General features: G+C 43.6%; 1 protein-coding gene across 1 annotated transcript in view; it reads right to left on the bottom strand.

Moving 5' to 3' along the window:
• Cfap54 (cilia and flagella associated protein 54) overlaps positions 1-24,372 on the bottom strand; it is a 353,322-nt gene that overhangs the window by 197,017 nt on the left and 131,933 nt on the right. Inside the window, exons 35-40 of the mRNA XM_023716586.1 lie at positions 24,119-24,273; positions 23,176-23,403; positions 18,488-18,711; positions 18,258-18,393; positions 13,569-13,677; positions 2,332-2,484 (exon numbers count right to left, since the gene is read on the bottom strand). Coding sequence (XP_023572354.1) covers positions 2,332-2,484; positions 13,569-13,677; positions 18,258-18,393; positions 18,488-18,711; positions 23,176-23,403; positions 24,119-24,273 — 1,005 coding nt within the window. The remainder of the gene's footprint in view (positions 1-2,331; positions 2,485-13,568; positions 13,678-18,257; positions 18,394-18,487; positions 18,712-23,175; positions 23,404-24,118; positions 24,274-24,372) is intronic.

The following is a 24,372-nucleotide window of genomic DNA, read 5'->3' as shown; positions in this document are numbered from 1 at the left end:
ATAGAACTGGGATTTATTTGCAATTTTGTAGGACACTGCCGCCTTGAAGCTGGTGTCTAGGATTATTTCTGAAAGCCCTAGGAGCATGTGGATGAGGTCTAAACTCGTGTTGTTTCGAAAAGAGCTCTTCAAAGGGGCAGTCAGCCAGAAAGGTAATGCAAAGGTAATGCTCTGCTTCTCCTGGGAGCTGGCTGAAGTTACACAGTCTGAGTTGCCTTTTTTAAAAAAACAGTTTCCAATAGTAAGATGTTCATGTGCCTCTGAGGCAGACACCTCAGGGACAGAAACAATACTTACATAGCCCTGGCCGAAGACAGAAAAAAAGTGGGAAAGAGCTTAGGTGTTACAGGCTCATACAGGAAAAGAAAGGGGGAAAAATGCCAGGGAAGTAGGCAAAATAATGGAAAAGAAGCTAATGTAGATTCTAACATTGACCTGAGGAGTAGGGATAAACTACTAGAATAATTTGGTACCAGATGAGACTCAGAACTAGTAAAAACCATTCTTAGGAACTATATTTGATCCACTGATTTATACCTTTACTGATCACTAATATATTGAATAATGGAAAGCAGATATGCATAACATAGAGTGCTAATTTGATATGATGTGAATCTGCAGATAATACAACCAAACCAGTGCAGAGTGTGCTTTGTCCACGATGAAACGGGAGACCCACAGCAATGGCAAACAGAGAAGACTCCGTCAGCAGGTTTTTGGTTGTTTTTAAAGGTCAAATTTCTAAGAGATTAGTTCAGTGGGAATCAGTATCTTATTTAAGTATAAGTCTAATTCTATTTAATTACTTCCCACCATCATTAATTTAAGTTTAAATGGATTAAATTTATTCTTACATTCTGATAAATTTTCATAATAAGGTACAAAAATATGATTTTGAATTCAAAATTTTTACATAACCTGATATTACAGTTCAGGATTTTTCCTTGACTAAATTTGAGATTATACTTTTCTGAGTTTACCATTTAATTACTCAAAAGTCCTCCCCTGATTCAATTCACAAATTAATAGCTGTTGAGAAGAGAAAATATACAGATGTAATATAACCAACAATGCTGAACATTTGCTTTTAAGCTAAAGAAGACTCTAAAAATCATAATCTATGATGTTAGTGAGAAAACAGATTGATGATTACTTAAAAATGCAGCCATTAAAAAGATACAAAGGAAAGATCATTTTGTATTTATATGTACAAAATAGGATAAATATATAGCTACTTTTGCTTAATTCAATGATAAGAAAGATTTGTCCTAATAGTGTTTGGACAGGATATCCTGTCTGCTTCTTGTACTATGGATAACCACTAAGAAGATAACAATGTACAGTGTATTGATTATCGAAAGTGTCCTATTAATCAGCTGTGAAACTATCTCATTCATATTTATTTCTCAAAAAATACAAATAAAAAGAAAAGAAAATATTTTCCAGTTATACAAACTCAAAATATTCTAATGCATCCAGACATAGCATATAGGAAATAGCAAACAGCATAATTCAGAAGGCAAGAGAAGTTGCTGTATGCTCAGAAAAAAAAAAATGCAGCCATTTCTTTGAGACTGATAAAGTGGTGTTTGGTAAAAGATTCTAATTAACTAAGTATGACTCAATTCAATCACTAAGGAAAGCAAAATACAAACATACCCACACCTGCAAAGAAAACTGTAAGAACATCAATGTATGAAATTTAAAAATTAGTATTATCATCTCAGTTACGTTTCTCGTTGCTGAGACAAAATGCCTGACACCTAAACTTAAAGGGGAAAAGTTTTAACTTGGCTCCAAGATTGTAGAGGCTTCGGTCTATAATCAGCTGGCACCAAGGGTGGGTGGTGTTCATGACATGCAGAAGGTAGCAAAGCAACAAGGCACCCTAGCAGCTTCTTTCTGGTCTCTTAGTTTACCCAGGCTACCTGGGGCAGGCCGCGCTCACACCCTTCATCCTAGTGCCCTTGAGCCCAGCACTGCGCCAGGACTCAATCCCAGCATCACAGGTCCTAGATCCAACCACCTTTATAAAGGTGACCACATGAGGCTTTGGGGGAATACCTAAACACAAGCCATAATAACTTGTCACACCTGCTGTCCTCAAGGGAGTTTGCTAGTTTGGCAGGAGGCATAAAATCATAAAAGTGAGGGAGAAAGGGCCTTGGTTAGCATAAAGCACCAAAGGAGGTGATGAGAACTCCTAGATGTGAGAGAGAGAGAGGTAGCTGGGTTGGGCATGGCAAAGAGGAGAGGCGTGGCAGAGCGCCATCTGTCTGCAGAATGGGGGCCTCAAAAGACAAAGATCGAGGCAGAGGCAGGAGTATTTACCTTGTGTCTGTGCAAGCAGTAATGACAGCAACTTTTTGCTGTGTCGGAACGATCTATTGTGGTATCTGGATTTTTCCAGAGTCTCTCTAAAGCATCTCAAAGTGTCCGTCACATCCACAGGCACGCAGACAAGCTGCTTGGCTCGGCTGTACTCTGGAAGGAAAGGAACAGGGATGTCAAGGATGAGAAGGCGCTCTGAGCCCCTCACACCAAAGCTGGTTGTAATTCAGAGAATTTCTTGGTCCCAACCTAAAGCTGCCAAATTCAAAGCCCCCAGATCTGCAGCAGGTGTTTCAACATTTCGATCATTTTTTTTTCTTCTTGGTATATTTGAAAGTTCTTTCAAAAAAAAAAAACTTAGAAAAGTTCTGACTCTTATGAAATGCAAATAACTTTAGATCTTGCCAATTTTCCTTATAAAGCCTCTTACTTTTTCTTTCGCTGATCATAAAAAATGAAATAATCTCCTCTTCAGCAGCCTCTTCAAAGCAAAGGTGCCCTGGGAAAGAGACGAAAGAAGGAAGCAGACTCCCAGAGACTGGCCACTGGCTCTCAAGGGTAGGAAAAGATAGGTTCCTACAACAGGAAGGTGCAGGGGGAAGCTAGACAGGGCAGGCAGTGAGTGCGCCAGCAGCTGGCCTGAAAGAGATGGTGGGAGACCGTGGCTGGGAGGCCGCTGAAGACTGAGTGACAGCTCTGGGAATTAGGCTGCAGCTGTGCTGCACACACCATGCAGTGGGCCAGGAGAGACAGGAAGGACAAAGAGGCTTCCCATAAGGTGGACACGCAGAATGCGCTCTGGAAGCACTAAGGCCTTCGATGGAGCAGCAATGTCCTAGCAGCGATGCTGTAAGACACGGACACGACCTTTGTTCTGAGTATGCACAGTGGAGCTGAAGAGATGAGGGCACTCACCCAGGACTACTAAAGTCACCGCGCAGGGAGCATAGGTGACACGGCCAAGTAAGGAAGATGGAAGCGGGAACTCAGCATAGGTAGGAAAGGGGAAAGAAAAAAGACTCTGAGGTGAAAGACCTACCAGCTGGACCTTAGAGAATAGAAGAAAGACCTGGTTAGGAAGCACGAGGCAAGGAGTTTCAGGTAGTTAGAAAAGAATAAGAATATCTAGTTTGTTGAAGACTTGTCAGGCACTGTTCTAAATTGTTTACTGTGATGGACTCAATCCTAACAACAACCATAGAGTCAGGGTAGGTACCATTATTAGCCTTATTTACAGAAGGAAAATAAGGAAGGGTCTGGTTGCTTCCCTGAAGGCACAGCACTAGTTCATGACAGTTAAGGGACAAAAGCAGAAGGAAGAACAGGAGGGTGACATGGCCAGTCCTGTGGACAGAGTAGTCTGCTACAGTCTGGGAGTGCTCCCTCCTGAAGTATAATCATCCTTCAGGATGGAAAACCAAGGAGGTGGGATATAACTATGAATGTCCATTTTGTATCTGTGTATTCAAAGAGGTTGGGATAGATATATAGTTGCATTCTCTTAATGAATAGAATGATTTGTTCTAATGGTGTTTGTAAGTAGGATCACAAGTCTGCATCTTGTACAGCAATTAACCACTGAGAAGAATATATGCAGTGTATTATTTGTTGAAACTGTACTTTCGATTTGATTTGAAACTGTCTCATTGCTATATGTTTATCAATAAAACTTTGAAAAGAAAAACAAACAAACAAAAAAAAAAAACCAAGGAGGGGTTTGAGCAGGACTGTGACAGAAAGGGATGGGTGTTTTAGGACCTTTAGTCAACAGTTATATCCATATCTGGCTGTCCCAGAAAGAAGCTGGTGGCTCACAGACCACCAAGCCACTGCACAAACACCGCATGATGGTTTAACTCAACTGTGGTTGGTTGCCATATACTGCAGAGAGACACTTGGAGAATGTTCCCACAGGAGAAGCAACAGGAATGGCTAACGGGTTTGTGCTAAAGAAACAAACAGGATGTGGCCTCTCCCTCTATCCTTTTCAGGCTGATAGCTTCCCAAACCACTTGGGTAAAAAGAAAAAAAAAAAAAAAAATGACAGACAAGACTGAAAGCAACCCAGGAAGATCGTCTACCTCAGCCACCCAGCCTGGCCCCTGTGCCATCTCCACTGTTACTCCAGCATGCACATCTCTCTCTCCACTCTGCTGAGTCATCCCCAGTAGCACATCTTCTGCTATTTCTTCTACCATTAAAAATAAAAGAAGATAAACATCTCTCTCAACTCCAATTTCCCCTCAGGTCACCATCCCATTTCTCTGCTCTACTTCATACCAAAACTCCTCAAAAAAGTTGCCTTTACTCATTGTTTTCCATCCTCTCTTGAGCCCACTTAAATCAGGCTTCCTCCTGCCTGACTTAAAAAATTCTTCTTCAAGTCCTTAAGGCAACCCACAGGGTCCTCCACCGACTGGTTCCCTAAGACTAGAGCGCTCTGCGCACACCTCACTATGGGCTCGCTCACTCCCTCCCACAATAGGCACACTCCTCCTCCACAGACTTGGCAGCCAAGGCTCACTGAGGTCTAGAACACTCGTTCCTCAGAAACTCTTGTGTCTTCCACTCGACTCCTTGAGCTTACTGCCTACCTGTTGTCTTCTGAGTGAAGCCTTCCTCATCATCTTACTTAAAACTACAGCTTCCCCTCTCACAACCTCTCTTATCTGTGAAGCATTCCATCTTCTGACATAGAAGCTTTACTTGTTTATGGGCTGGATCCACCCCCCAACAAAATGAAAAAATTCCATGATGGCAGGGACTTTGTCCATGTTGTCTTCTGCTATATCTCTGGCATCCATGACAGAGCCTGCTGTGTGGTATGTACACAGCAAGGAACTGTTAAATGAATACATGGCTGGGAAAGCTTTCTCAAGAATCTCTTTTGTAGGTCCATCTCAATGGCTGCTCTGACAGAGCACCCTCCCTCCTCTAAACCCTGCCTAGGCCTACAAAACCCCAAGGAAGGCACTGCCTTGCTCTTCACACCCTACCCTCATGCACAATGCCCTGAAGACTGTAGACTTCTCCTATTTTTCGATTTTTCTTGCAAGAACTCATGAGCTTGGGTTTTCCATCTTCCTTTCCTTAGAGAGTGAGCTCAGGGATAGAAGAAAAACAAGTAGCTTAGGCTGCCATATGCAATCACTGTAAGCTGGGTGATGTATGAATGAGTTTGTTTCTCACATACCTGGAGGATAGGAGTCTTAGTCAAGGCACCAACATGGTCAGGTTCTAAACCTAGCACCCTCCCCTCCTTGTAGATTATGCCTTCTCAGATGTCTTTTTCTTGTGGCTGAAATGGACCTGGGAAGCTCTCTTTTTAAAAAGGATACTTGTTAGGTTAAACTCGGGCATAACCAAGACCACTGAATCAGGTAAAGTTGAAGGAACAAGCAAAGTTTATTTGAGCCTGGGCACAGGCTGGCCAAGGGCAATAAGCCACTGGCTCTAAGCACTGGGCAGGGAAGGCTTTACAGGGGTTGGATGGGAGGGCTACGGCAGGGAGGACAGGGAAATTTTTAGTCTGCGTGTGGGAGTTGGCAGTCCTGGCGGCATCCGCATCTTGCAATTGCAGCTGCATAGAGCAGTTGCGCGTTGGCCTCCTTCTGCGAGCTCTGGCTCCTCATTATCTCTGTGTCCCTGCAGATGCAGTCAGCAGCCCTGCTCAGGGAGTTCTTCCTTCTCTGTCCAGGCAGGGCTGACAGCACTAATCCTATTCATGAGGGTTCCATGCTCATGACTCAAGTTCTCTCCAAAGACCCTATGTCCTGACACCATTGCACTGAGGGTTAGAATGTCAACATAGGCATTTTGAGAAGCCACAGACATTTGACCCATAGCAACAAGCAAAGGGGATGGAAAAAAGCTGGAAATTTCCACATAATAATAATAACATCCAAGCTTTAGTTTTAAATTGCTGTTAAAATTGAGATGATAATATTTACTTCACAGGGGGCCGGCCAGATAGCTCAGCCTGGTTAGGCAGATGCAGAGGCCGGGGCTTTGGTCCCTGGTGTGCAGCGCTGGCCTCGCCCCCAGGGCATGCTGAGATGGGACTGAGACTGGGCATGGTGATGTGCACCTGTAATCCCAGCGCTTGGGAGGCTGAAAACAGAAGAATCACTACAAGTCCGATCTACACAGTGAGACCCTATAGACCTTGTAGACCCTGTCCTAAATACGGGAAAAAAAATTTACTTGGTGGTGCTATTATCTGAACACGTGTGAAGTAGCTAGCATATTCCTGACATAAAGTGAACATCAGATGTGGCAACTGTTACAAGTGCCAGTAATATAGAGTACAGGCCTGTGCGGCACCCTCACTTTGGTCAGTGACAGACTCCAGGTATGACGGTGGTCTCACAAGGTTACATCACCTGCTGATACCACAGTCAGCCCAGGTGGTGCGATTGCACTGGACGCCCACACGACAGCTTGCCTAACAATGGATCACTCAAGCCACATGGCACTGCTGAGCAACAGGAGTGCTCAACAAGAGACTACTAAAAATAAAGAAAAATTTAAAACAACAGTTGATCACTCACAGATACAAAGCACAATGCCAGGCATAGAGGGAACAAAAACAAAAGTGGACAAAGCCCCTGCCTAGGCAAGCGCAGGGATGATCTGCGGCACCAGATGCCGCCCCGCCTCGCCCCCAGGTATGCTGAGCTGGCCACCAAGACCGGGCCTGGTGGCTCTCACCTGTAGTCCCAGCACTGGGGAGGCTGAAAAGAGGAGGATCACTGTGAGTCCAAGCTACATAGTGAGACCCTGTACCAAATACATTTTAAACATTTTTTTTAAATGAAAATTTAAAAAATGAACAAAACAGACATAACACCTGTTCTCCCAATGTTTACATTATAGAGCAAGAACCCCAAGCATGAGCTAGGCACAGAAATAGGCCTGGGAGCCCCACACTCTGGGAGACTGAGGCAGGACAATCTCAAGTTATAGCCCCGCCGGAGCAAGTTAGAAAGGCCTTGTCTCAAAATAAAAAATAAATCAATGTCCAAGGATTGCAGCTTGCAGCTCAGGACAAAGGCCCTGGCATCAATCCCAAGGACCCTGGGAGGGAGGCAGAAAGGGGAAGGGAGAACAGAGGTAGGAGGGGAAGAGGGGAGGGGATAGAAGGGTGAAGAGAGGGGAGGGGACAGGAGAGAGGGAAGCAGGGGAGGGGAAACCTCAACAAATGTTATTTTATAATAAAAATAGAATAAAATCATCATCAAATATCTGCTGCTGATACATACCTCCACTGCGTATTTTTCCTAAATTACATTTCTTTTTTCCCTTTTTTCAAGTCCTAGCACAACTTTTCCCTTGTAGTCTAATTAGGGTGCTGCCCATGGTTTGTGGCTGTCTGCATCCAATAAATGATGCAAAGCAACAAGCAAGTATCATTAGCTTTGGCGCCCTTATTCTTATCCCAGGGGGGCTCCTCTGAAGATTTCCATAGATGATAATTCAAGAAGCTATTTATTCCAAAGGCACTAACAGTACCTCAATGGTCTGAAATGGAGGGATATGTTTTATTGAAATGAAAACTGAAAAGGCAACAACTCTTGAGAGTCAGGTCTACCAGGGAAGAAGCCCACAGAGTGAGTGGAAATGTGGGGATGCTTCTTACACAATTGCTCCGATCAATCCAAATGCCCTGAGACACGAATCGAACACACCTGCCACAGGGCTGAAGACTCCAACACACCCGAGAACTGAATAACCCTGCCAGAGAATCTATAAATACCAGTAAGATGAAAACTCAAGAAAGAGATCCCAGATACAATGGAGAAAGAATTCTAATAAAGGCATAGCCAGGGTTATCTCCCCTACAGAGCATAACAAGCAAGCAAGTTACTCATGCATACAAGAATAATCTATAAAATGAGGTGTCTCACTTTTCCAAATCCTACTGAGACTATACCAAATTACATATGCATTATTAAATAGTTGAAGGGAGACTAGGATGCTGTTAAATAATGAGAACACCAAATGTTCCCAGGCACTGGGGCATTACAATATCTGTTGTGAAGAATTAAATGCACCAAGCAGTACCGCCAGATGCTCTTACACCAAAAGAAAATCTGTGAGGTTCTAAAGTGGCAATCTCGTTCAGAAGCTATCATGAGTACTCACAGCCTTATAAAAGAACTGCAAACACATCATGGTGACATACATAAGACCCAGCACACTTATAAACACATTAATGACCTCAGTTCAGCATACTGAAAAAATTCAGCATCTTCTAAATTGCCAAATAAACCCAAAAGCCTAGGCCAAAAGATGCTCTTACTTGCAGAGGTCCTAGGGTCTAATAAAGAGCCACAAATCAAGGGCTGGCCAAATAGCTCAGTGGATTAAAGCACCTGTAAGCAGGCACAGGGTCCAGGGGCTCAATCCCCAGGCCTACCATGCTGGTCCGCACCCCGCATGCATGCTGAGATGGCAATTGAGACTGGGCACGGAGGGGCACACCTGTAATCCTAGCTCTTGGGAGACTGTAAACAGGCAGGTCACTAGGAGTCCAATCTAGTAGTGAGAACCTGAACACCCTGTAGACCCTTTCCTAAAATACAAAAAAAAAAAAAAAAAAAAAAAAAAAAAAAAAAAAAAAAAAAAAAAGAGCTACAAATCAGAAGTCAAGTCAGGTTTTTAACAATTCAATGTAAAACCTATAATTAGCTGCAGGAACACCTAAAAATTACCATACTATCACAGTAAGTCAGAATAAGTGTCTGTCTCCTATGACCACTGAAATATAGCAAATTAGTTCTTATAAGCTCTAAATTTAGAGATGGAAAGGAGTGGTAGAGAACCAGGTAGCCCAGAGGAACACTCATGTGGGGAGAAATTAGATGGACCAGGGTCTGAATCATAGTCTCACCACTTGCAAGTAATGTTTAATTTTCTCACCTGTAATATGAATATAATAATGCTACCACCTAAAACTAAAAAGTAATCTAAATATAGCTTCTGAAAAATATGGTGAATGTCAATACAGTATCTTCCAAATTTTTCTCTTCAATATTATGGCTCTGATCATAACCCAAACTGGTTATCGTTCCACCCACAGCTGAGCCAAAGGGCCCACTCTTTACTGGCTGTACCTCCTTCCCGCTCTCTGTCCTGCCTTCCTATCCTGCCTTTCCAGGATGGCTTTTCCAAGAGGCAAGCCAAGTACTTCACTGACAAGTTGTGCTGTCCTCAGCAAACACCTCCTGGCACCCATGGCAAGAGCTATGCAAGGGACACTTCCCTCCTTCCCTTCATCTTAGTCACCCTTTTGATGACAACTGTCTGTAGCACACTTTCTCACATGTGCAGCAACGCTCTTTAGTCATGGATCCTAAAAGAAACCCTGAGGTTTCACAGGCAGGATCAAAGTCAAAAGGAGGACGCACGCCTGAAGCATCACATGCTTTGAACTAGTCACCCAGCATGACCCTGTCCCACAAAGATGGCTATCCCGCGGATGGTTGGTGCAGATGGTTGGTGCTTCCCGCAGATGGGGAGCTCACTGGATTTTGCACTAGCAGAGACTACAAGGCTTCTCCACCGACTGCACCCACCGGAACCATCCTCCAGGCCTCCTTCCTGTCCATCTCCTTTGGCACTCACTCCTCTGTCGCACTCCTCTGGAAATCTGCTACCCCAGCACCCTGGCTGTGACCCAACTCCCTGCTTCCTTAAGAAACCCTCCCACACCCAGTGAGAACTACTTCATCTGCTACCCTGCCTACCTACCAACTCGAGGTCAGAACACCCTTCCCCCTTTCCATCTTCCTTCCCTTTCCTTCCCTCCCTCTTTTCCTTTCCTTTGCTCCTTCTTTCCTTTCCTCCCTCCTTCCTTCCTCAGGGCCTTATCAGGTGGGTTCTACCCTTCTGTATGAAGCTAATCCCCCTGTGCCTCCCTCTCTTTTTCTCCTCAAGGTGCTTATTCCAAAAATCCCCTCTCCTGTCTCTTAAGATTTCCCTCTCAAATGGTTCTTCCCATTTAGTATACAAATAAGCTCCTTTTCTTCCATCAAAAAGGCACCCAGGGGGTGGGGAGATGGCTCAGTGGAATAAGCGCTTCCCTGGCAAGCGCAAGGGCCTGAGTTCAATCCCCGAAAAAAAAAAAAAAAAAAAAAAAAGGCACCCAACAGAGCAAAGGCCTGCCCGGGACTTGCCCCCCACACACACACCCTGAGCTCCCCACATCCCCTGACTTCTGCAGCTCTCCTTTCTTTTTTTTTTCCTCTGAATGTCTTCAGGGCAGGTTTGGCTGGCTTGAGTTGTGGGGATGGAACCACAGCAACCTGAGTCTGACTGCTTTGTTGAAGCAGCCACTTAAAGGACTGAGCTAAGGGGCAGGTCCCCTCTCCCTCTTTTTGTCCCTGCTGAGCCTCCTACACTCAGTGAATCTCTGCAGGCTGAGCTCCATACCCCTACTCTTCTCCTGGTTATTTCCAAGGTCACAAAGCCATTCATGCAGCAATTAGATGCTAAGTTCCTGCTACGCACAAGACACTGAGGATTATACCAGGGAATAGAGCAATGGTCCTTTGCATCACCAGGCTTATACTGTAGGGAAAGCAGATTAGTAATCAATAAGTACAGAAAATACTGTAACTGATTCTGATGCTGAGAAGCACTTCAGTGTACAGATGCACAGGGTCATCCAGAAAACTAGGAGGAAGCAGTTTTCGAATAGCACAGTCAGGATCAGTCTTGCTGACAGGACAGGTGGTAGGACTTAGAGGCGGCCAAGGGTTTGCAGTCAGGAATCTGGAAAAGCAGCTCAGGAAGGGGAGACAACAAGAGCAGGGCTCAGCTGCATCACAGCAAAAAGCAGTGACAGCACTCTCCCACTTGCCAGTGCCTGTCCTCATAATGTGACCTCGCTGACTTGATGGCTTCTCTTCCTGAAAGCTCCCTCTTGCCTCAGCCCTGCACGTCCCACTCTCGTCTGTTGGGTATCCATCCTCTCGGGCTGTGTCCCCCACCTCTTCACGTCCTGCCCTTCCTTTGTTTGGTGCCACAATAGCTGTTAGGGCACACGCCTCTTCATCTCTAGTGCAAGCCCTAGGAACACGCTTTCCAACTTGGGGCAAAGAAACGTGCGCAGACACGCCACACATCACTTTCTAGTAGTAGCTTTATGAGCCAAGGCATGATTTCCTACCTCTTTATCTTGCTGGAAAAATAGAAACAATAAAGTGCCTTCATTAGGTGGTTAGGAGCTAATACTCACAAAGCATTTGTAAGAGGGCCTGGTGTGCAGTTCACTGGAACTGTCACGGTAATTAAATAAGAGAATCCACGCGTTGCCCTCTGTGAAACGCATGCACCTACGAGCACAGGCCTGTGTGGTCTCACCAGGCTGTGCCCAGAGCCCTCCAGGACAACCTCTCACTAGAGCTCCCCTGAGGCAGCCCTGGCACTCTGCTCCTGCCTCTGAAGTAGTCGCAGAAGCTGTGTCAAGGTGGACATTCCATCCTGATGGGCAGCAGCCAGTGTTCAACATCACTTGACGTGGTAGCATGAGTGGGAAAGTGTCTCCTGTGTGTTACAAGACCCAGGGCTTACCTGCTACTGCTCTACGGCCCTAGCCTGTTTGCATTGGTACAATTTCCAAAATGTTGACACTATTCAGGAGGCTACCCTGAGGTCCATACTTCATATAACCCCCTGGGTGGTATCAGCCAAGTCTCTGACTTCAACCATCACCAACATATTAATGATTAAGATACTGCTCTCCAACCAAGCTCTCTCCTGAGGGCTCCTGGATACACCCACGCATGTGCAGATAGTTCTACCCAGGGATCATCCAGGGACTCCAGCAAGCTTTACTTCAAACCCATGCCTCCCTTGGATTTCCCTGGCTGTGGGAAGGCATCATGATCCATCTAAGAAACTGAGACTCTGAATTCCATTCCCTCTGCATCTTTCACCCCAGCCAGTCCAGAGCGCATCGGATGGCTCTCCTCCACCTTTAATAGCTGTCCCTTCTGTCCTCACCACCCAGGCCCAAGCCTTGGTCATATCCGCTTTCACTTAGGAGTTGCAAACAGTCACTCGCCTGCTTCCATGCAGGCTTCTTTCAAGAGCGTAATTGTTGTCCTCTCGCTTCCTTCATGAAGTTCTTTTCACCAGCATAACTCAGCTCTCCAGATAATGCTGAACCTCTTCCTTCTGGTCTCTAAGACACCTTATCTTCTAACACCTGTCCATATCTTCAACCTCAGCTTTCTGGCTTTTTGCTGTCTTTGAAAAGCAGGGGCTAGTTGTTAATTTTTATTGTCTATAACAACAGCAGTACTAATGTTACGGACTTTAGCGCTGTGTATTATAATCCCTGATATATTTACTGAACTCTTTCAAAGGACCGTAAAGTAGATAATAGCTCTGTAGTCTAATTCATCTTTGTCATCTCAGAATCTACTATGGCACTGAAAACAGTAGTAGCTATTCAGTAAACACTTGCTGAACTAGTGACAAGCTGCTTGATGGCCTTGATAAGGGAATGGGTGAGTGAGATGAATCATCACACACACACACACACACACACACACACACACACACACACATAAAATCAAGACAAATGCAAGACTTCTAGCACTTCAAAGAGAAGACTTACATTTTCTTCCTAACCTGAGCAGTGTAATAGAGAGCAGGCACTATTTACATTTTCATTTTTTCCCTATTGCCTCATTTCTTCCAGTTTCATGGACAGGAGCATTCTGAAAAGGTTTGTCCACTATAAGGCAAAAGGGCGCGCCAGCCCCAAGTCAGCCCTGCTAGTTACAAGAGCAGCACGCTAGCACGGAGCACACGGGCAGAGCAAGCGCTGCGCACCCATCTTGGAGCCGGCCCCTTCACAGGGGTCAGGGCCAAACGAAGGACACAGCAGGAACTCAGCTAGCCAGGAGACACCAAATGCAACAACGAAATGGGAAAATGTCCAAACTGCCTTTTCCATCTTTCCTTTTTTCCATCAATTTGCCTATTTCTTTTCTTTATTTCCCTTCTTTAACTTACAGATTCAAGTTCTGGTAATGCGTTCTGATCCCCCACAACTGACATGCCTGGCAACAGAAAGTGGCAAACATCAAGGGGATTATTTTCAAATAAACCAGCAAAAAAATAGTTTCTGCAAATGTTTTAAGCATGGAGGATTTGACGTGCAGAACACAATAGCAAAGTTTCATGTACAGAACATTCATGTTCAATCTAAAATTGAGTCTGACCTGAATAGATGAGCATTTTTAGTAAATCTGTACTGCCTCCTGCATCCATTTCTACACTGGGCAGAGACTCAATCTTCAGCTGCTTCCCCATGAAATTTCGGCAGGTGATCTTAAGATGAAAACAAATATTATTTAGTCAGTTGTTAGAGTTAAACAGTTTGGCTCGCTTAAAATATTTATCTCATTTTTTTGTCAAGATGAAGTGATATAAGACAATGCTACAAATAAAAGCTGACAGAAAGCGTTCAATCGTGAGAACTTTGGGGGGAACCGTGGCTGCGTAATTTTTCATATTCCTTGTGTATAGCACAGCTGGAAGAGCATTAGGCAAATTATGCAGAGCAATTAGAGTATGATTTCCTAGCATTCCACAAATTCGGGAGTCTAAATATATCTTCCATTATGTAAGTTGAAGCATATTTAAAATATCGGCTGCTCCTGTAAGGGCAGGTTCTTCCATCCTACTCATAATTAAGGCAATTTTAACTTTCCAGATAAAGTTTCTCAAAACTAATCTCTTCTGCGGCATTCATCTTCTAATAGATATTTGAGCCCTCGAGTTGTAAAATACTTGAAAACAGAAACTTTTTAGATAGAAGCGAATTCTTTTAAGGAACATAAGACTCTCCTCTCTCCATTTCTCTAATCCTATTCCTTGATCTAACCTATCACTCAAAATACAGCCCTCCTTCTCAAGCAGACAATTCTTTTCTTTTCCTTCATGGGTACTTCCATTATGAGATGCAAACAGACTAATAAAATCCAAATTCCTTCTCACAATCTGGCAAGGCTCTAGCTGACTTGGTCTTTCCAACTTGTGCAACTTATTAAAGCTTTACTGAGCACCTATTATGTGTTGAATACTGAAAGAATAATACATCAGAGAACAAAATACAAAACACTGCCACTTTATGAAATTTATTCTACTAGAAGAAGAAAAATAAAATAGTAGAGTATGTTTATAGTGTATGTTATGGTTTGTGCCTGGATGTCCCCCCAGAGCCTCATGCAGTCATGGGGGGCAGGTTCTAGAGTTTGTGACTGATTCATGGTCCAGTACTGGATTGTGAGTGTGAGTGCTACACCCACCCTGGGGCAGGCAGCCTGCGTACAATATGAGGAAGGGAGGCAAGAGGCCTGCTCTCATACCCCTCCCTTTTTGCTCTTGTTGCTTTTGCTGCCTTCTGCCACCATGAACAGTTGCTCCTCTGCCGTGTGATATGCTGCCTTGGAGCCAGGCAATTTTGGACGGAAACCTCCATAGACTTTCAGCTAAATAAACCTTGCCTTCCTTCATTTTAGGTGCTGGGTATTTTATCTCAGAAATAAGAGAAAAGTAACCAACAGCAAATATTAAAGAATCATAATGGCTGTTGCAGCCAGTAGAAAAAAGGCACATATAACTTTAAACAGGAGAAAGAGGAAAAGCCTCAGAATGAAGGCAACACATGGCAAAACTTTGCAATTTGCAAAAGATGGAGGAAAATCAGTGTGTACTGGGGGTCGAAGGGTATTCCAAGCAGGGGCAACAGCAGAAGCAGAGACCCTGAGGCAGGTGCATCTTACAGAAGAGAGAAGTCACACAGCACATTGAAATGGAGTCACAGGACCTGAGTCACAAGGGCCAACAGCGGTGCAGGTAACATGTGAGCTATGTGCACACTGCTGCGGTCACGACAGCAAGCTCCTGATGCTGTGAGTGGGGAAAGCCATCATGCGAACTGAAACAGATGTGACGTGGTCGGCTTGGGCTTTTAAAGATTCATTCTGTCCACTGCAGGAAGAACAGACTCCAGCCCAGAGAGGGCTGCAGGGTAATTAAGCTGGGCAGATAAAGCAACGGCTGGCTCCGAGGGATGGTAGTAGTGAGAAAGGGTCAGGCTCTGAGCACATTTTGAGGGCAGAAGACTTGGAAACTAATCTGAAGTATGGAAAGAAACAAGACAGGAATCAGGGATGTCTCCCAGGTGTCTGACCTTGGCAGCTAGAAGAATAAGAATGTCTGCAGTGAAGGAGGAGAGCCTCGTAAAGACAGGCTTCTCTGAGAACAGGCTTCTTAGAGACATGCTAAATTTGAAGTGTATCTGTGTCAGAGAGATGATTCTGACCAGGAAGCACAGTGGCTTTCATAAATCACCTTCATTAGAGCAAAGCTATGAGGAAAGGGAGCGAAGCCTCCATGCGGCAGCATGTCCACACTTCAGCTCAGTTCTTCAACCAAACACTAACCTAGGCACTGCTATGGTGGGGATTTGTAAGTATGAATTAAATTTCTTCATGAACTGAGTTTAATTTGGGGAGATCTCTCTCCATGGGCCTGACCTAATCACACCAGGTCTCCAGGGCTCCAAGCACCAAGTGTTGGTCAGAGCTACAATTGCTCTTTCTGTGGTCTGGTGGTGGATAGCACCTTCTGCCTATGCCTGCGAGGCTCAGCCTCCCTTGGACTCGCTCAACTGGCACTCACAAGCACGTAAGCCTATTCCTTGCAATAAATCCAGAGATTGAGATGGACAGAGACCGAGAGCTGTCTTGCTAATCCTGCTCCTCCAGTTGAAGCCTCACTGATGCAGGGATGCATGATACTCCAATGCCACACTCAGGAGGAAGGTTCAGAGTGGAGATGGAGTTGGCGGTCATTGTAAAGATGCACTTCGAGCCACACTGAGTTAACTTCCTGAGGGAGAGTACATGGATAAGAAGACAGGTGGTCCAAGAGCAGAGTCTCAGGGTGCATGCATACCAGGACCCCGGGAAGTACAGGAAGTCGCAACAACGAAGGCCAGAAGGGACAGCTGCAGTGGATCTGTGTTTTCTCAGCTCCATCGCAGCTGTGCAGACCTTCTTGCTGTCCCAGCTCAGGATCCCTGCCCTTGCTCACCTGGGGCTGGAGAGCTCTTTTCCCAGACCACGTATGGCATTCTCGGTAGGCATCACCCTATCCAAGAGGCCTTGCTAAACTTCCCAGCTCCTGTGCCTGCCCACCCATACCCCGCTGGTTTATTTCATTTTCTTTAGAAAATGTAGGATGATCACAAAGCTTTCCACTGCCCCGCTTACATGTTTCCTATCTGAGCCCAATGTCCACCTCTCAACGGACCTCCATGAAGCAGGAACTCCACTGCACTCTCACCCAATGGAATGCACAGGAGGCAGGGCGCCCACCAGGCCAGAAGAGGTGCAAAACAGGTGGAGGCAACTCTGCAAGGGACTGGGTTCCAGCCCGTGTACACCAGGGGCCTCTGGGCAGGACACAGACTGTGGCCTAGGCACTGGCTCAGATCAAGTGGTTACTGTATTGTTGGTAAAACAGTGGGAGTATTAACTCGCCTCTTTTCTCTATTTGATGCATGCTGGCACTTCTGTCTTTGTGGGCCTACGCTGCCATATAAGCATTGCTCTTAATGATTATTTTGGTATAAGTATAAAACTACTAATTCTAAAAATTAAAACATTTTCTTTAACCTACATGTTACTTTCTTATTTGACAAGCAACTGAGGCATTTCTAGTGAGCCCCCAAAAGTACTGTAGGCCCCAAGCACTGTCCCAGCTATGCCTATTGGTAAGTCAGCCCTGAGCTGGATACAAGTGACTGGTAGGCAGGGTCTTAATTACTGTCCGCCCTATGTCTAGCAAACACTGGTAGCAGTTAGCTCTCACGAATGTCAGTGATCTGAATGATAAATGCTGTCATGGTCAAGGGCTTTCCAGGGGAACAATACAAAACAGGACACATATTTTGTAAGATTATTTATAACAGTCACCCAAAGAATCATATACAAAGACAGAGCATGAAATCTGTCCACAGACTAAAGGACAAAGAATCCAGCTGAGGGCCTGGATCTCATGAAAATGTCCAGCATGAGTCCAGCTGAAGACCTGGAGCCCATAACAAGGCCTCCCACAAGTCCAACTGGAGGCCTAGAGCCCGTGACAATTTCTCCTGAAGGCCTGTTTCACAGATCTGTGCTGGGAAGGCCCAAAGGTTAGTGGTAGAAGCCAGAAAGCCTGTGCCAGTGGACTGAAAGATCTGTGCTAGCAGGCTGAGGGATCTGAACTGAAGCTAGGAAGCAAGGCTCAAAGTAGGAACCAGAGCTCCCCCAAAAGGAACCACAGCCATTCTCAGCAATAGTGAGGTCCCAAGCTCCTCCAGTGATAAGAAAAGCTGAGTTCCCACCAAGAAAGCCAATGCAATAAGCTTCTCCAGGAGGCTGAGCTGTGCGCCATCTTCCCTTCTGGAGCCAGCAAGCAATGCTCAAGGTGAGGACCAGAGCTCCCCCAAAGTAAACCATAGCCATTCTCAGTGACAACAAGGTCCCAAGTTCCTCCTCCAGCAAGAACAACCAAGCTCATCCGGATAGCCATCATGAAAAAGCTCCCCAACAGAACGGCCTAAGAGAACCAGCAGCTTCCAGCAGCTCCACCGGTTTCTCCAAACACCTTCCCTAACAGCCTCCCAACAGATTCTCTAGTTCCACCTCCTATGCTGTTGGCAACAATCCTAAAGCAGGTCTCCCACACCCAGCACTATAATTCAGTTCATCTGGGTGTAATAACTTGACCACCAGCTGCCAAACCACCACAGACGCCTAAATGAGATAATACTTTTCTGATTCCTAAATCCTCGGTTTTTTACATGCATACTTAAAGGAAACTCACGACTGCATGCATAAAAGAACTAAACTTACCTTCTCTCCATACTCAGCCTCATATCTTGCGCAAGCTTGTTGGGTAACATCCGGGCCCTTGAAATTCTGTATTCTCAGAAGAAGCTGACGCTGGGCATAAACCAGGAGTGGGGTCACCTGTTCTGCATACCTCTCACTAGCAGGAGTAAAGAATGCATTAAAAAAGCAAACTTAGCTAAAAGACCTCCCGTGCAGCAAAGTCTCTCACTCGTAATGACAGCTGTACTTACTGTGAAATCATATTGAACTGAATGGCAAGTGACACTAGCGTTTCCCATTTCTCCACTTGATATAAAATTTCCAGGGATTTCAGTACAAAGTCATGGATCCATTTCAAATCAACCATATTCACATCATCCAAAGGATCCTCAAACGTGAGGCTAGAACCACCATTATCATATTTGATATTCCCATAACAGCTTGGCACGCTGAATTCTCCTTTGTCTTCAACAGACTGAAAATGGCACAGTGAAGAACAATTCGTGTAATTTCTGACTTTATTACTTATTGTTTCTGAAAAATGAATCTTGTAGCATGGAAAAGAACAGAACCAGAAAGGAAATGTTAAGCATGTTTTTATTCTGCAAACCAAAGCTTGATGATTTGGGTGGTGCTGTTCAATAGAATTTTCTGTGACTATTAAAATGTGCTACATAGTTCAATATAGCTACTAGATACACATAGCCACGAAGTATTTGGAATGGGATTAGTGCAACTGAATTTTCAGTTTTATTTAATTTTAAGTATTCCCAGCCTACCCAGTTCTTCTTTTTCCAGAAGAACTGAAAACATCATACCACAGCAATACATGTGCACCCATGTCTATAGCAGTGCAATTTGTCAGAGCCAAATCTCAGAAACAACCCAGATGCCCTCAACAGAGGAAGAGACAGAAAAGATGTGATACTTTTATACAATGGAGTATTACTAGGCTATAAAAAAGATAAACTCGAGACTTTTACAGGTAAATGGGTGCAACTAGAGATCATATTCCTAAGTGAAATAAATCAGACCTGCATGTGTAAACATCATATTGTCTCCCTAGCATAAGAATCTGAAAGAGCAAATAGGATCTGAAAGGTACGATGGATACTGAGAAAGAGAAAGAAACTGCTCAAAGAGAAGGAACAGCTGTGATGGGGGAAAGGCAAACAAAAGGAAGGGGAAAATATATATACACAGGATAGCTTGGGCAACTGCACTACTGATTTCTACTGGTCTATTTAAAGGAACAGTTAATGTTTTTTTCTCTTTTTAAATTTTTGACCAGTCTTGCATGTTTCTATCTGGTAATCTGAACAACTAATTTGAAGACAACAATATGCACCACGCTGAATTCCTATCATCTTGTTTAGTAAAATTCTGTTCATTTCTAATGTGTTTTTAATTTTTATTCTCTTTTAAAAATGAAAATAAAATGCTTATGCTAAATATTTCAGGCTTACGTTTAAATAATCACATACAGCTAATGTTTACTATACCAGAAAACATAGGCTGAGATTTATACCTTATATATAGTCATTATTCATTTATGTAATGGTAATAAATCAATATGCCAAAGCTTTCAGGAAAAACAAGTTCTAGTATATATAAATAATGAAATTCCCTAACAATATGATTACATTGACTAATGTGAATAATTTATAACCACTTCCTTAATATAAGCCCAACCCGTGGAAGAAGTCTTCTAAACCTTCTTTCCATCTGAGTTACTGAAACTAGTAGCCATTATTTTAACTACAAAATTGTACTGATTTCCCATAAATACATCTGATGTATTTATCTATTAAAATTTTTGAGGCAAAGCAAAGCTTTTTAGATCCATTTAAGTGACAGTGAGTCTACAGCCCAGAACAGCTGAGTTAACTCAAGGCCAGCTTCTCCTATTCTAGTGAGGCCATTAAAGATCAGCAAAAGTACAGGCCAGGAGTCATAACCCTGAAGTTAAGAGACCCTGGAAGTCATCAGGCTGTGAGGTACAACTGTATACCTCAGGTCCAACTGCACGCAGCTAACCAACAGCTGCCGCACTTGTTCCCTAGCCTAGTGCCCCATCCCCAGGAGAGCTTTGTAGAAGTTGAGTGACCTTTTACTGATACTCTGAGCTCAAAATCCCTGAGCCTCTGGCTCCATAGGAAGATCTCCAGCAGCACAGTGTGCAAGGGGGCTCCGAAGGCCAGGTGGAGGTGCTCCGGGCCTTCACTCACCCATCCTTCTGCATGTGCAAGAGATCAGACCAACTCAACTGACCTCCCTGGGTGACGGCTCTGCCAGAGCCTGCCTGCCCACAAGCTCCCACAGGGACCTTTCTTCATCCCACTCTGTCCCTGAAGAAGAGGGGCTTCTTCGATCCATTAGTCATGCAGTGCTCTCTAGCAAGCTCGTTCTGCTACGAGGGGCGGGGAGTCCTCTGCGCTTACTACTTCCTCAGTACAGATTTCAGCAGCAGCAAGGCTGACGTTTTACCTCCACCTGTCTTATTCAGCACCAAGCTCCCAACCGATCCCAGCTGAGGCAGGAAAAAAAGAGTGCTTACTACTGACCCCTAATCTTAGTAACATTACCTAAAAACACTGAGAGAAAAGGTAAAACATTTGAGTTTCAAAACAGTACATGGAACTTGAGATTTCTTACACAGTCAAGGACAGATTCTAAGTCTTTGAAGATTTAGTATTATGGGCCATATGTAACTCTTTACAGCTTTGTATTAAAGAACATTCTGAAAGCTTTCAAAAGTAAATAAATGGGGCCAGGGAGATGGCTCAGTAGAGTAAGTGCTTGTCTGGGAAGCGCAAGGGCCTGCGTTCAATCCCCGGTTCCACAAGCTTGCTTGTCCACAGTATATTTTAAATTTCTGGTTTTGAAAAACTTTCAGATAACTGAGAATAAACAGAGATCCTGGAGAGCAGAGACAGACACCCAGCTCCCCATCCCACATCTTGCCCTGTGCAGCTCTCCATCTGAATGGCTGTTGTGTGTGGCTTGGGAACGCTTGCCCTCAGACCTGTGGTCCCAATTCTAATGGAGGCTACAGTTCCGGAAGTACAGGCTGGTGAAATTAAGATGAAATTTAACACAGCTGAACGTATTTCACGGGAACTGTCTTCCCTAATGGCTGTACTAACTTGCAGACGCCCCTGCAGTTTATAAGAGCTTCCCTTCGGCTCAGCCTTGCCAGCTCTCACTGAAGAGCCATGAATCTCTTGGCTTCCTGACGCGCTCTCTTCTCGCTGACCAGAGGCACTGTCTCAATGTGGTTTTGAGGAGCACTTAGCGACATCATCCCAGAGGAGTGCGGATAGCATTTCTGGACAGCTTTTGGTTGTGCGTGCCTTTGCTTCTGAGTAGTGTCTCTTTAGGGTAACAGTGTCTTTTGTAAACAATGTCTCTTTTACATAATGTCTCCTTTTTAAACAGATTCTTTTTTTTTAATTTGTTCATTGAGTTATTTAATTTACCCCTTCTGTCTCTTGTGCTATTGTTGTCCTATATTTTCATGTAGAAATTTTATAAACTTCATGGTTCAGTGTGTTATACGGTTACCACTTTTTGGTGTTTAGGCTATTTTATATCTATTTATATCTATTGTTTCTATTTTTTTATTTTTTTAAATAATTTTATTGAGAAACAAATAGCAATGAGACAGTTTAAAAACCGATTACTAGCACAGTTTCAATAATTAATACATTGCATATTATTATCTTAGTGGTTATTCATTGCACAAGATGCAGGCATGATATCCTGTCCACAAACACTATTAGAACAAACCTCTTTATTCACTGAATCAAGAGAATGCAGCTGTATATCTATCCTAACTATTTTGATATACAGATACAAAATGGTCGTTCATTTGTATCCCCCTATTTTGTTTAGTTTTGTCAGAGAAGGGTAATCCATTGTCACTTAAATATTGTAGGTGCATGAATTCAGCAAAATATTCCAATATAGTCCAGTAACCCATAATAGTAGTGGGTTTTCCTTAAGACTGTCAATGTCAAAGGTTGTTGACTTAAGCCTTTTGCAGCTCAGCATATTAATATGGCTTTATTTTTTATACTTTTCATTTTTATACTTTTCTGCTGTATGGTTAAGACCAAGATAAAGCAAGACCTTATATAACAAGAAATGTAACTTTTTTATCTGATAAGGTCAGTCAAATCCCCTCAGGATTTACCCTGAAGCCCTGTACTGCAGTTTGTAGATCCTTTGTCAGTGTCAGACATGTGGATGAGTTTCTATTTTTTATTTCTGTGCTTTAACCAACAGAATAGTAGATGTTATATGTTTGCAAATTATAGTACAGTTAGAATAATAGGACAGAAATAGAGAGAAGAATGGAATAAAGATTAACTAGTAATCTATACTATCTCTCTTAGAATCTGCCAATGTATTTCTTTATCTGTCAAAAAAATTGTTATGTAGATTAAATGCACTAACAGTACTTCATAGGAGTTGAATTCAGGACATTTTACTTTTGTCTCTCTTTAACAAATGCAATAATCAAGCTAAAATATTTTTAATGTCTTGAGCTGGCCAGATAGCTCAGCAGATTAAAGCGCCTGCTTAGGCAGATGCAGGGACCAGGTTTCAATGCCCAGCATGCCTTGCTGTCCCTGCCCCTTGGACGCACCGAGACAGTGATTAAGACTGGGCATGGTGGCATGTGCCTGTAATCCCAGTGCTCGGAAGACTAAAAAAAGGAGAATCACTATGAGTCTGATCGGTGTAGTAAGACCCTGTAGACCCTGTACTAAATAAAAAATAAATAAGTGAATAAAATATTTTTAATTTCTAAATATTTTTTGCATTGATGCAAGTTGTGTATTGTGAACAAAATAATACTGGCTATATATATATATATATATATATATTCATTCTTAATTGAATACACTAATAGTAATTACCAAAATAACCCTACCTGAACTGAACTGGTATTTTGTAGTTGTACTAACATGTCAATAAGCAATTCTGCTCCCAAGTAGAATGGTAAGACAGAGGTGCAGAGAAAGCCATCCTGGCTCACGGGAAATGTCTTGTACAAATCCACTGCCTGGTTCAGAAGTATCTGTAGCTCCTGAGTGAAGTTCCAGAGGGTCCGACAGCAGTTCTGAAGCAGAGTCCAGTAGCCCCCTCGATGAGCAAGAACCTGTGACATGACCCAAAAGGAAGCAGGACAGAACTTCACATTCATGGTGAAAGGGCAATGCTTCAGATTTGCACCATACTTTGTCAAATCATTTTGTCCATTCCCTGGAGGATATGGAAACTTAAATGTTCTTTTCTTGGCTACAAAGGATAGAGTTCTCCTCACCTCTTGAGAAGGTTGAAATACAAGCTCTTCCAGATTTCATTACAACTGCTGATTCCAATTCCACGTTTCACAATCCACCACAGAAGATTTAGAAAGGAGAGAGAAAAGCACTGGCATGCAAAGACATAAGCAATCAATAGAAGCAAGTGGCTGGCACAAGTGCAGAGCTTTGTGTAGCCTGGAATGATCTTAGCCTGTGCTAGAATAGAGAGAAGGCGATGACACCTGTGGGGACGTCAAGAGCCCATGGAGGAACCATTGGCCTCACAAGAGAATCCCATATCCTGCAACACAGAAGATTCACGGAGAGGAACAAAGGGCACCTGGGCTCTGAGTGAATGGATGGCAGATAACTAAAGGAACACACGTCTCCCTGACAATGTGACTTCAGTACCATGGCAGGAGGTGAATCTCCAAAGTGGCTGAAACTAAAAGCAATAGGATGAAATCAACTCAAATTATGTATACATGAGATACAACAAACTTACAGGCCTGCTCTACGGGCTGAGATCTATGTCTAGTATATAAGCAAATGAAGGGACTACATTACCATTGCTCTCCTGCAGTATAAAAAGATTTTCATAAAATGATCCAGTCCCAAGTTTGGTGCTCGGTCCTTTTGAGAGTCAGAGTCAAGAACTTTCTGCGCCTTGGACATTTCTTCACTACTTTTGGATTTAGCAAACACAGAAAATTCTGAAGCGTCTACAGTATACACTCCCCAGTACACCTCTACTTAGTGACTTGTCTGTACAGAGTAGAATATGGAAGAAGAGAGTAGGTTTACAGTAAAAAAAAAAAAAA

Source organism: Octodon degus, unplaced genomic scaffold, assembly GCF_000260255.1.
Source record: "Octodon degus isolate 3935 unplaced genomic scaffold, OctDeg1.0 scaffold00004, whole genome shotgun sequence".
In the NCBI taxonomy this organism is placed as follows: Eukaryota; Metazoa; Chordata; class Mammalia; order Rodentia; family Octodontidae; genus Octodon; species Octodon degus.
Note: the sequence above shows the minus strand (reverse complement) of the source record. Positions and strands in the feature narration are given on the sequence as shown.